General features: G+C 36.0%; 1 protein-coding gene across 1 annotated transcript; it reads left to right on the forward strand.

The window, feature by feature from the left end:
• Positions 1 to 1,169: 1,169 nt before the first annotated feature.
• On the forward strand, positions 1,170 to 2,246 carry LOC308414855 (periphilin-1-like; the record flags this gene model as incomplete). Its single annotated transcript, XM_080910057.1, has 1 exon — positions 1,170 to 2,246. The coding sequence occupies one exon, from the start codon at positions 1,170 to 1,172 to the stop codon at positions 2,244 to 2,246; it is 1,077 nt and encodes a 358-aa protein (XP_080766183.1).
• Positions 2,247 to 13,812: the final 11,566 nt, after the last annotated feature.

Genomic DNA, 13,812 nt, shown 5'->3' on the forward strand with positions numbered 1-13,812 from the left:
CAAATGTTATCCCCCTTTCCAGACTCCCCTCTATTCCCCTATCCCATTCCCCCTCTCCTTGCTTCTATGAGGGTGTTCCATAACCCACCTATCTTCTCCCACTTCCCAGCCCAGACATTTTTCTACACTGGGGCATTAAGCCTTGGCAGGAGGGAATTCCACAAGGAACAAAGATGCAAGCAGATGCTTTTGTTTCTCTCGACACATCTCTTCATAAGCAAGGTTGTAATGAATGTTTTATAAGGGATGGAAATGTACAAGATAATTTAACTTATAAAGGTTGGGAAATTATCTTATGCCTGTTGGATAAGATTAGCTTGGTGTGTTCTTTGTTGTGAATACTTGATTGAATTCAGAGTGTGTAGTGGCACAATGCATAAAGCCTGCAACAGAGTTGGGATGTGTGTGTCTATGGCTTGGCAACAGCAAGTCAAGGGGAACTGAGTGAAAGCAGCATACTAGGGTAGACATTTCCTCTGGGACAGAAACAGGGACAGTGGAATGAACCATAACATTTATAGAGGCAGGATAAGGCCACCAAATTAGAGATCACCATAGTGCTAGATGGCCCTGCTGGAGCTGGCACAAGCTATGGATAAAAGGTTGAGCCACTCATTTAATATTTACTGCAACCAATCCTCTTGTGTAGGTTTGCTCCTTTTTGTTCTCGAGCTCTCAGGTGTGTTATTAAGGTACTACTGTAGGGTCTCTCCAATTTCTTTATTGAGCTACTTGGTGTTATAAATTTTCCTTTTTACACTGCTTTCATTGTGTCCCATAAGTTTGTGTATGCTGTGTCATCATTTTCATCGAATTCCAGGAAGTCTTTAATTTTGTTCGTTTTTTCTTCCATGACCAAATTATCAATGTGGAAAGAGTTGTTCAGCTTCCATATGTACATGGGTTTTCTGTTCTTTTTGTTGTTATTAACGACCACCCTTGAGCTACCTTCCGGGGCACGCAAGAGCTTCTGCGCAAGAGCGTCTGCGACAGCAGCGCGGTGCAGCGCTTTTTCCTTAGTGTCCTCGAAACCGGCGACGTCACAGAGCATGCCGGAAGTGCCATTGTGGCGAGCGGACATGGCGTGGCGGGTTTCACGAGCGGCAGCGGCGGCCGCGGCGGTGGCGGTGGCGCAGCAGTGAAACTCAGTGACTCCCACAAGAGATGAAATGTGGTCTGTGGGTCGGTATGACTACAAACGACTTCCGAGAGGATGGATGCCTCCCAGGAGCCATCCCAGTGATGGCTACCACAGTGTAGTTAATGTTGTGCCAAAGAGACCACCTCTCCTAGACAAGAGACCGCCTCTGCTACCCAGACCTGATGAAGCAGGCTACAGATTCTATAACAGTCGTGTTGACTTCCGAGTATGTGACAAGGGCCGCAGTTTTTCTCATGATCGAAGAAGTGGCCCATCTCACAGAGGAGATGAATTAGGCTACAGTTGGACAAGAGACGATCATTCCACAAGCCGGCAGCCTTACTACAGGGGCATGAGAGATGGCTTTAGAAGAAAAAGTTTCTACTTTTCCCATTACTCAAGAGATCGTTCTCGCCATAAAAGGGAAGCTCCTTTCTTCAGAAAACCACCGGTAGGCCGGAAGGACTCCGGTGTGGGCGGATCAGGCTCCAGTGTCAGCCGCAGAAGGTATTCACCAGATCGGAGCAGGGCAAACTCCTTTCATCAGTCTCAGCACAGAAGTAAAGAGAGATCCATCCAATCTTTGAAAACTTCAAGAGATGCTTCACCATCAAGTTCGTCAGCAGTTTCTTCACCCAAGGTGTTAGACAAACCCAGCAGGCTAACTGAGAAGGAACTTCCTGAGGCTGAAAGCAAGTGGGCTACCGAAAGCCTAGAGAAGGCAGACGAAAATAACGTGGCTGAAATTTCTGAGTTTGAGGAGGGATCCACGGCACCCTTACTTATTGACCAGACAGAGGAACCCGAGTCAAACACCACAGATGGCAGAGAAGTGTGTGAAGACAGCCAGCTTAGCAGCCGCTCTAAAGCCATCGCCTCCAAAACCAAAGAGATCGAGCAGGTTTACCGACAAGACTGTGAGACTTTCGGGATGGTGGTGAGAATGCTGGTTGAGAAAGATCCCTCGTTAGAAAAGTCTATCCAGTTTGCACTGAGGCAGAACTTACATGAAATACATGAGCGCTGTGTTGAAGAACTCAAGCATTTCATTACTGAGTACGATAATTCTACTCAAGATTTTGAAGACCCGTTTAAGAAGAAGTAGTTTCCAGGTCAAGAAAATCTTTTAGATTTTTTTTTCTCTTTGGACTGTTTAAATCCTTACTTTTTGTGATGAAGAGAAATACTTTATGATAGCTGACCACATTTCTGGTATTAAATAAACATCTTCAATAGCTTTTAAAGTATCTTAATTCGAATGTTTCCCCTATGTGTAGGATATTCTACTTTATCTTCATACACTTCCTCTAAAAATAATGTTACATTAATCTTCAAAAAAAAAAAAAAAAAAAAAAAAGCAGTTCTGGAGAGCAGCTTCTGAGTTTAACTCATGTTCTATAGTGTTCCATGATATTTTAGGATAATAATCTTGAGCATCACGTAAAGGTTGTCTGTGTGTGTTGATTTCTGTACTGCAGAGTGCTGTGTACTGTTGGGACTTTGGTATTGTTATCCTACGTTGTCAGCAGAGTCGGCACAGTTGGTAAACATTCACCACCACCTTCTGATTGGTTTCATAAAGCACTGGCCGCCTATAGGTGAGGAAGGAAAGGCAGGACATCAGGGCAGAGATAGGAACTATGGTAAGAATTTGTGCAGGGAACTTGCCACCCAGACACAAAGGAAGTCTGACTTTCAGGGACTGAATGAGAGGTCACAGGCCACGTGACAGACATGGACCAAAATAAATGGGTTACTTAAGTTATAGGAGCTAGTTGGGAACAGGCCTAAGCTATAAGGCCTAAGCATCTGTAAATACCAAAACGTCCCTGTGTTATTGTTGGGAGCTGGTGGGTTGAGATAGTCTGATATTGGTCATTGGGTCTCAGGAGATTATTCTGGAGTTAAGATCATTCGAGGTGGCAAACCATAGGGGCACTGTTAGCATTTTGAGTTGCTGTGGTGGGAGAATTGGGTTCTGATGGTACCAAAATATACTGGTTTCTGTTGCTTATGGTCTTGTGCTTGACTCTTACCATCTGTTTATCCCTGGTGTTTGCTGGTCAGGGTGTGTCTATTTGGATCCTGTGTCTTTATTCCCTGGGTTGTTTCAGGTCTCCTTGTAGGCCTGTGGTCCTGGCTGCAACGAATTCCTCTTCTGCCTTCCGACTTTGGGGTCTTTAGAGGGGCATGTACACTGGTGACTTGTTGCCTTGGATGCAGTGGCTATTCTGGTAGGTCTTCTGGGATGCAGTCAGACTGTGAGGTCTTTAGAGGTGCAGAGAAGCTGCTGATTTATTATCCTGGTTGCAACAGATCTTCTGGGAGGCCCTCAGACTGTTGCATCTTCAGAGGAGCAGTCAAAGCTGTAGGACTGTGTGTAGCTGTTCTCTGGGGAGGTCCTCAAAATTTGGGGATTTTTTTTTTCTGTGTATATCAGGACTCAGGAAGGCTTTCAAACTGTTGGGTCTCTTGCTCTGTGTGCAGCAGAGCCCCTGGGAGGTTTTCAGATTGTGGTTCCATTTTATCAGTTTCCCTATGTGCAGAAGAATTCCTGGGATACCTTCAAGCTGTGGTGTCCTCAGAGGAGAAAAACTAGCTGGCAATTTGCTCAGGTGGAAGGTGCCATTTGCAAGTGGACTGGAATTTGGTGAGTGGGTGTTTGGCAGGTGTGAGCCTTAGGGAGGGTCCTTTACAAGTTGCCTGTGTACAGAGGAACTTCTGGGATACCTTTAGACTATGGTGTCTTCAGGGAAGCAGACTAGCTGGCAATCAGTTTCCCTTTGTTCTGCGACTTTAAATTGTCATAAATATTACAATAATAAATTCAGGTAAGAATTTCATTACTAAAACCACCTTATTTTGATAAAGTGGCCAAAAATGTACACTGAAGAAATGACAACATCTTTAACAGATGGTGTGGCTCAAACTCTCTGGCAATGTGAAGAAGAATGAAGCTATACTCTGTACAGAAGTCAATTCCAAATGGATTAAGCGTCATCACATGTAAAATATGGTGAAATATCTAGAAAAGAGGATAGATGGTTAACAGTCTTAAATTTGACATTTTTATCACACTCCTGCTGAGGTCATCACATTCTTGAGTCATAGAACATGAACAAATACTCAGAGACAGTAAAAATATAAGAGCCAGATACATTAGATTACTACAAGGACACAGATTTTTCTAGACACAGCAGGGAATGTCGATATATGAATTCACAATGGTTAAGACAGCATGCATAAGACCTATGTGAACTCAAGTCAGAAAAGAATATCATAGTATGGAGAGCAGTGATGAGAATGAAATCCCAACAATAACTGAGGAGCTATTGGCAATTGATAGCTGCTGGAAGAGGGAGAGTCAGATTTGTTTAGGAATAATTTTTGGTGGATTGGCTGCACTTCAGTCAAAGATGAATTGGAATCTTTTTTAAAGAGTGAATGTTGTGTGCGTAGAGAAGTGGGTTGCATATGAGAGTAGTCAGGGGAAGGGTGAGTATGATTAAAATATACTGCACAAGCTTTTCAAAAAACTAATAAAAATTTCACAAGTAATATTTGCCTCACATAAACACAGATTTATTAAATGAAATACTGTTAAGATGATTTTACAGATATTTTCACAGTTAAAATATTTTAGGGAGCAAGAATTAACTATTTATTATACAGACAAATTTTGTGGAATTTGATAAAATATACTGACTATATTTCATTCAGGTAGTAGTATTTGAAAGGTTACAGGAAATTCTAAGCTGTAAACTGAAAATAATTTTAAAAATACTTTTGTCTTCCATTGCATTACCTTTTGCTCAACTTTGTGACTAGGTATAGTCACACATTACCAGATGGGTAAACTCTATCTCCTATTAGCCTGCAAGTCCTCTTAGCCAAGTGATCCAAAATAATCCATTTAGCAAACAATTAGCATTATTTTTGTGTCCATTGTTTTCAAGATCATATGGATAAGTGTCAAGCCATAAGCTGTAGGAAGCCATACGTACATATACATATACACATACACATATACATAAGCAAATACATACACACATACATATACACATACACATACATATACCATTTCAAACACAACACATATATGTATTTTAAAGATATCTGCAGCAAATAATTTGTTCTACTGTGTTTTTCTAACTAATAACTGCAGCCATAGTAATTAAAAAGTAATCCTAAAAGAGAAATTTGTCTCAGTTTTATTCTATAGTTTGATTTTACAATGGCATCTCCCTAAAGAATTTATTTTACCTTCAGAACTTTTATTTTTCTATATCACCCCAGTAAACAAGAGAAGCAAAGGACTTCATACTATAGCAGTGAGAGTCTTGTCCAAGACATAGTTTATGATTTATACTCGGTGATTTTTCTGAATCATCTTGGACTTGACAATGTCCAGAAAGAAACAAGGACTTCAGCTTTATGGCTTCTCTGACAAATAAAATATGATACATCTGATTTGTCTTAGATTGTAGAATTATATGACATTACTGACATTATTAATGATATTCTGCCATACCTGAGGGGCACCTAACATAAATGTCATCAGAGAGGCTTCACCTAGCATCTGGTAGAAACTGATGTATAGACCCATATCCAAACAGTGGGCAGTGCTTAGTAAATTCTCCAGTAAACCATAAGAAAACCTACAAAATCAACTAATATGGGCCTTTGAGTGCTCATAGGGACTGGACTGTCAACCAGAGAACACGAATGGGTGAAACTAGGTCCTCTGTACCCATGTAACAGTTGTTCATCTGGGTCTTCACATGGGAATCCTAAAGTAGGAGTAAGGGCTGTCTGACTGTATTGCCTGCCTTTGGATCACTTTTCCCTAACTGAGCTGGCTCTACTAGCTTCAATAGGAGATGTGATTATGTAATTTGATATGTTAAGGGTGGTTGATATCCTTGGGAAGTCTCTCCTTTTCTGAGGAGAAGACAGGGCAGGTTAGAAGAAGGGACATGAATGAGAAGAGAGAAGGCAAGCTGTGATTGGAATATAAATAAATAAATAACTTAATTAATAAAAACCTGACATCTTAATAATTGAAAAACAGAATGACATAATAAATCTTTTGACAAGTAAAATCACATTTCACTGAACAAATTTCCTTTGAAATAATTAATGAACCAGGTGATAAAGGAGAATGTCTCAAAACTCCTACTTCCATTCATGAAAAACTTGAATAGTTTTTTATTTGGTAAATGTATATCTGATTAAGTGACCAACTAAAAATGTTAGATACTTTATATTAACCCAGCACAATATACCAGAAACACTACTCTTCATACAGAATATCAATAAAAATTATATCCAAAAGGAAAATAGCTGTTGAGGGTTTTCTGGATTTAGTAACTCAATTTAAAAATATACAATGTAATTTTATAATGGATAAAGTTTTAATAACACCACTTAACCAAGTGACCAAGGTTAAATTTACTAATAATGTGTCATGGTGATAACAGGCAGCCATGTCTCTAAAAAGATGTGATGAGAAGGGCACTTCACCTCTGCTATATTTCTTTCAAAATCCTATAACCTTCATCTAATCATGAGAAATTACTTCAGACTTACTCAATTTAAAGGACATTCTACAAATGCTCAATAATTATTCTTCAAAACTGACAGAGTTATAAAAATTAAATAAAGCCTGAAAAACTCTCACAAATGTCAAATTAAGGAAGTGTTCAGATCTGAGATACATCCAGTAGTATAAAAACAAAAAAAAAAATACAAAACAAAAAAAAATTGATGGTAAACTGGAGACATTTAATCTAAGAAATTTATTCATAGCAATAGTATAGTAATTTCCTGTACTTCATGAACATATAATGTCTATAAGAGGTGTTAGGTTTAGAATAAATAGACTGTTATGTTGATACGAACACTCTCAGTACTATTATATATATTCAAATTATTTAAAATGTGTAGTCTACGTAAAATTGATTGGAAGAAAAATCAAGTGCTAATGAAAACAAATCATCCAATAAATAAATAGAAAAATGAATTACATAGACAGGTCCTTGGAAGAGAAATACAAACACTAGTTAATATATGGAAAATGTGTTCAATACACTTAGCTGTTAAAACTACAATGAGATTCTATCTCTCAGTTATAATGGCTATCATCAAGATAACAAATGATAACAAATGTTATCAATGACAAATGAAAAAAGGAATCATTAAATCCAGTACATACGCATGTAAATTCTACAGCCACATGCAAACCAGTTAAAAGGTTCTTCTGAAAACTGAAAATAGAAGTGTCATACATACCATTCTTTGGTACATAGTTAAAATAATCTAAATCATCTTGTCAAAGAAATAGATCCTTATTCAGCTTTAAAAGAAAATATTGTCAATTTGGCAGGAAATGGTTAGATCTTAAGATTACCATGATGAATAAAATTATCAGGGCTCAGAAAGTCAGTTTCAAAATGCTTTTAAAAATCTGTATATGTATCCCTCTTTTTTAAGTAAAGTAGTAAGAGAAAAAAAAGAAAGTCAGTTTTAGACATTTTCTCTTGTGTTTGATATATAAATTTAAGTACATACATCTATGACAATATGAAAATGATTTACATGTAACATGAAAGTAGAATCATAGTGTTTGGAGTATATGAGAGACATAATACAGAAATGTGTTGAAGTTAGGATAAAAAGGATAAAGAATATATTACATGTGTTCTCTTATATAGAAAATTTAGATTCAGCTCTTAATCTTTGATTCAAATAAGAAGGACTATTTGATGAGATGGAAGTGACAAGCTGTAACTGGCAGGTAAAAAGAAAGGGGAGATGGAGAAGGTAGTGGATGAGCAAACATGAACAAAGCATAATGGTAAATATTAATGAAAATGCCAGAGCATTTCAATTAAAACCCTTCTCTGGAAAATTTAGATTTAAGCAATTTATTTTATCAAGACTCTTGACTGTCAGGATTTAGGGGGTACCTAATAAACTGTTATTTTAATAGAAAATGAAACTATTACATTTCCCAAACATATTTTGTTAACAATATTTTATTTTCTCCAAAAATTATCTTTTAGAAATATGTGGACAGTCCCTGGATGGCCAATAGGATAGGAGGTCTATGGAGAAAAACTGGGAAAGGGGATAATATTTAAAATATAAATAAAAAATCAGGGACTTTACAAGGCTGCCCACTTTCCCCCTACCTATTCAACATAGAACTGGAAGTCTTGGCTAGAGCATTTAGACAGCAAAAGCAAATCAAAGGGATACAAATTGGAAAGGAAGAAGAAAAAACATCACTATTTGCAGATGACATGATAGTGTACTTAAGCCACCCTACAAATTCCACCAGAGAACTCCTACAGCTGATAAACAAGTTCAGCAAACTGGCTGGATATAAAATTAACTCAAACAAATGAATAGCCTTCTTATATTCAAAGGACAAACCTGGGAAAAGAAATTAGGGGAAAGATACCCTTCACAATAATCACAAAAACTATGAAATACCTAGGTGTGACTCTAACTAAGCAAGTGAAGGACCTGTATGAAAAGAACTTCAAACTTCTAAAAAGGAAATTGAGGTAGATCTCAGAAAATGGAAAGATCCCTTATGCTCATGGATTGGAAGGATCAACATTTTTAAAATGGCCATCTTACCAAAAGTAATCTACGGATTCAGTGCAATCCCCGTCAAAATTCCAACCCAATTGTTCATTGAGCTGGAAAGAGCAATGTGCAATTTCATCTGGAATAACAAAAGACCTAGAATAGCAAAATCCATCCTCAACAAGAAAATATCTGCAGGAATCACTATACCTGACCTCAAGCTATATTACAAGGCCATTGTGCTAAAAACTGCATGGAACTGGTACAGAAATAGGCATATGGATCAATGGAATAGAATAGAAGATCCAGAAATGAGCCCTCACATATATGGTCACCAGTTTTTTGATAAAGGTGCTGTAAACATTCAATGGAAAAAGGACAGCCTATTCAACAAATGGTGTTGGTCCAACTGGCACTCAGCATGCAGAAGAATGAAAACAGACCCTTTCTTATCTCCTTGGACAAAGCTCAAGTGTAAGTGGATCAAAGATCTCCACATTAAACTAGGTACACTGAAAGTATTAGATGAGAAATTAGGGAAAACCTTAGAACATGTAGGGACAGGAGAAAATTTCCTGAACAGAACACCAATGGCTACTGCTCTAAGGTCAAAGATTGACAAGTGGGACCTAATGTGATTGCAAAGTTTCTGTAAGGCTAAGGAAACTGTCAAGAAAACAAAACGGCAGCCAACAGATTTGGAAAAGATCTTTACCAACCTTACATTAGATAGAGGCCTAATATCCAAGGTATACAAAAACCTCAAAAAGCTAGACACCAGAGAATAAAACAACCCTATTAAAAATGGGTTCTCAATTGAGGAATATCAAATGGCTGAAAAACATCTAAGGAAGTACTAGAAATCCTTAGCCATCAGGGAAATGCAAATCAAAACAACCCTGAGATTCCACCTCACACAAGTCAGATTGGCCAAGATCCAAAACTCAGATGACAGCAGATGCTGGCGAAGTTGTGGAGAAAGAGGAACACTTCTCCACTGTTGGTGGGGTTGTAAACTGATACAACCACTCTGGAAATCAGTCTGGTGATTCCTCAGAAAATTGGACATAGTACTACCTGAAGATCCAGCTATTCACTTCTGGGCATTTACTCCAGAGACACTCCAATATACAGCAAATACTTAAGCACCACATTGTTCATAGCAGTTCTATTTATAATAGCCAGAAGCTAGAAGGAACCCAGATGTCCTTCAGTAGATGAATGGATACAAAAATTGTGGTGCATTTACACAATGGAGTACTACTCAGCTATCAGAAACAATGACTTAATGAAATTTTTAAGAAAATGGTTGTGTCTAGTGAATATCATCCTGAGTGAGATAGCCCAGTCACAAAAGATCATACATTATATGCAGTCACTGATAATGGGTTACTAACACCAGAAAGCTCTGAACACTCCATAAATAAGTCACAGACTGTGAAGTTTAAGAAAACAAAAACCATTATGCTCAATCCTTACACACCAAGATAACTTTGACTAATTCCGAGTTACATCCTATTTTACATGTACTTTTTGCTCATTTTAACTAGTAAGACCTTAATGCACAGTATCAAACCTTTGAAAAAAAAGCCAAGTACTGACAGAAATGTATTCATATAGTTTTATGCAAAAATGCTTAAAGTTTGTTCATTTATCTTTGTTTTTTAAAATTATGTTGTTAAAAAAATAAAACATAAATAAAATATATCTAATAAAACAAGTATGTTTTAGAACCAGAAAAAAGAATGTTTGAAAGCAAAAAAAAGAAGGAAGGAAGAAAGGAAGAAAGAAAAATTAAAAGAAATATGTAGACATAAAGAAGCTTTATTCCAACCTTTTACTCATTTTGAGCCACATTCAATTTTTATTAGCAGCTGTGGCTAGAGTAAGAAAAATTATAAGGCCATGAAATTGTCAGAAAGTTTGACGCTAGTAAATAACATATGAGAAAATAATCATATGGCTTGAAACATATATATATATATATATATATATATATATATATATATATATATATATATATATAAATTGATCGAACTTTATGAATAAAGATAATATGTATCATTTTTAGACAGATTATAATAGATTCACTAAACTAAACATAAAATAAGAGGAAATGGAATGAAATGTCCATCAATTTACTGGGAGCAGCCCTGTGTCTTAGGAATTTTTAGAGTGGGTTTGCAAAACTGCCACGCTCACTGAAAACGCCTTAATAGTAGTCATCAGTTCATCTCTGCCTACTTTGACTCTTTATCTTTTTACCTCTAGGTACCAGAATATAAAATGTCCTCTGAAAGGAATTTTCAGAGAAAGGACAAAATGTGTACTTTAGAGACTAGGAAATAGGAAGAAAAAGAAAACCAGTGTATCGCAGAATTAACTTGTATCCCTGACACAGGAACAGTAAAGTAAAAAAAAAAAAAAAAAAAAAAAAAACTTTATCAAGAAAAGTAGGCCTAGAAGATATAAAAAAAACTTACTGTGTTTTATTAATATTTATATTAAAGTTCCTCCAAGGCCAAAAAAAAAAAAAACTCTGGATATGTTAAAGATATGCACTATTTAATATACAGACAGTATTAGGATTACACTGGCAGATTGATGATGACCAATCTTTTAAAACAATTGCTGAGCTTCCAATGTTGTACATGATATGTTTTAAAAAATTACTGCCAAGATTATATGGAAAATTTTAAATCTTATATTTTAAATAAATTTTCATTATGACATGATTCTTTATATTCTCTAAAAATACGGTGTATGGCAACCATAGTTCTATTCTTGCTTTAAAATTATTGGGTTCGATTGAAAAAGACTTCTCATCTATTTAATTATAATCAATATTATTTTCCCCAGAATTGTTTATGACATAATAATTCCTAAAAATGTATACATTACCATTCCCTAGTTTTTCTAGTTTTTTTTTTTTTTTTTTTTTTTTTAATTCTTCAGCCCACTAAAAAGAGTTGAGACTATGTTTTAGTTAGGGTTTTGCAGCTATGATCAGACACCATGACCAAGACAGCTCTTATAAGGAAAACATTGAATTGGGGCTAGCTTACCGGTTCAGAGGTTCAGTCCATCATCCTCAAGGCAGAAACATGGCAGCATCCAGGCAGGCATGGTGCAGGAGAAACTGAGTATTCTACTTTTCGATCTGAAGGCCACTTGAGGAATATTGGCTTCCAGGGACCTAGAATGAGGGAGAATCTAAAACTTCTTGTCCACAATGACATTCTTAATCCAAGAAGGCCACACCTACTCCAACAGGGCTACATCTCCTAATAGAGCATCTCCCTGGGCCAAGCATATACAAACCATCACAGTCTGCTAAAAGATTTGAAGATTCTCCTGTTGAATTTTATCAGATATATGTAACAAACAGAGCAGATTATTATACCCAATGGTTAGTAATCATAACTTAATGTTGACACTAACTATTGGCTAACACATTTGGAGTAGTTATCTGTCTTTTCTCTACCTCAATTTATTTGCTTATAAAATGTTCGAATTAAATAAACTTGCAGTCTCTTTCACTGATAAAAATCTATAATTAAAACAGTGCACCAATCCTGATATCTTCTCTGTACTGCTATAGGAAACTGAAACTTCATGGCATAGTGAAAGGTAAGCATTTTAAGTGACTAAAATAATAGTTTAATTTTTTTATAAAATTTCTTACAGGATTTACTTTTATTTCCATGCTACTTTAAAGTTATAGAATTCTTACAAACACACACACTCTACACATACACACATACACACACACATATAGGGGAGAAAAAGGGTAGGAAATAAAAGATAAAAGTCTATCTTTACTTGTAGGGAAGATATTATAAACTCAATGAGCTAATGCTTTTGCCATAGGACCCAATTTCAGTAAAACTGTTTCTAATTTAATTGTAATTCTATCACCCATGCCTACTTGATTAGCAATATGCATCCAGCAACTGCAAAATGAACTCTTCATGATAATTATTTAAAGTGTAGTGCTCAGACTGTACAATTTGTAGAAAATAAAAAGAAAAATAATGCCATACTTTTTTTTCTAGCTTGTCTAAGGTGTATACACAAATAAGGTGGAAATTGAGGAAATGAGCTTTAAATAGAGATATTTAAAATTTAATGTCAATTTTTAAATATTTTTAATGTACATCAAATTATTGCCTAAGAATTGTAATAAATAACACTTCCAAGTGGTCAATAGTAAGTGTCCCATTTGTACTCTTAATGCTTTAGTATTAAGCAAAAATTCAGAAGGTAACCTTACCTTTGTTTGTACATAATGAAATAAGGTAAAATAAGTTAACTGGTCTAAGGTCATTAAATCTTATTAGAGAAGAATTAAACCATAGTTTATCTCAGGAATGCCTGTTTCCAAAAGATATTTTCTTGATTTTTAATACAGTAACTATGTTGTAAATTATATGCTTATGTTGTGATTGCCTATGAGCTTGGGTATAGTGAAAAGAACTATATTTGAATTTATTTTAATACAAAATCAATCTATCACACAACCTCTAATAGAATCTCAAATGTCCTTTGCTGCTCACTGAGAGGAAAGATGGTAAATTAACTGAGTGTCAGAACATGTTAGTTGCAAGAATTACTATTAAGGGCAATGATACAAACATTTGGAAAATGCAGCCATTAAACCACATACAATTGAGATATTTTAATTGTGCTAAGATAGCAAGAAAAATTACCACTGAATGTCTCTATGTAACAAGTGTGCTTTTCTTCTAAAATAAAAGAAAAGAAGACCTCAGAATGTGGAGCAAAGAAAGTAAAAACAGAACAATTAGTTCTTAAGGAGCGATAAGTTTTGTTTCTCAAATTTCTTTGTTGCAACTTTGTGTAAGAAGTAAGATGCTGATGGTTCTCAGAGGGACCTAAACTTGTTAACATGGCTGTGAAACATGCTAATGTATAGGACAGTCCCAACCAGCAAAGAAGTTAAAGACAGAAGAGTGTCTGAAGGAGCATATGTGGCACAAATTAACCAAAACAATGGCATAATAACCAAGTAGAAATCTCAAAGAAAATAATACTAAAATATTTCTAAGTCATAT

This window comes from Micromys minutus, assembly GCF_963924665.1.
Source record: "Micromys minutus genome assembly, chromosome: X".
Classification (NCBI taxonomy): domain Eukaryota; kingdom Metazoa; phylum Chordata; class Mammalia; order Rodentia; family Muridae; genus Micromys; species Micromys minutus.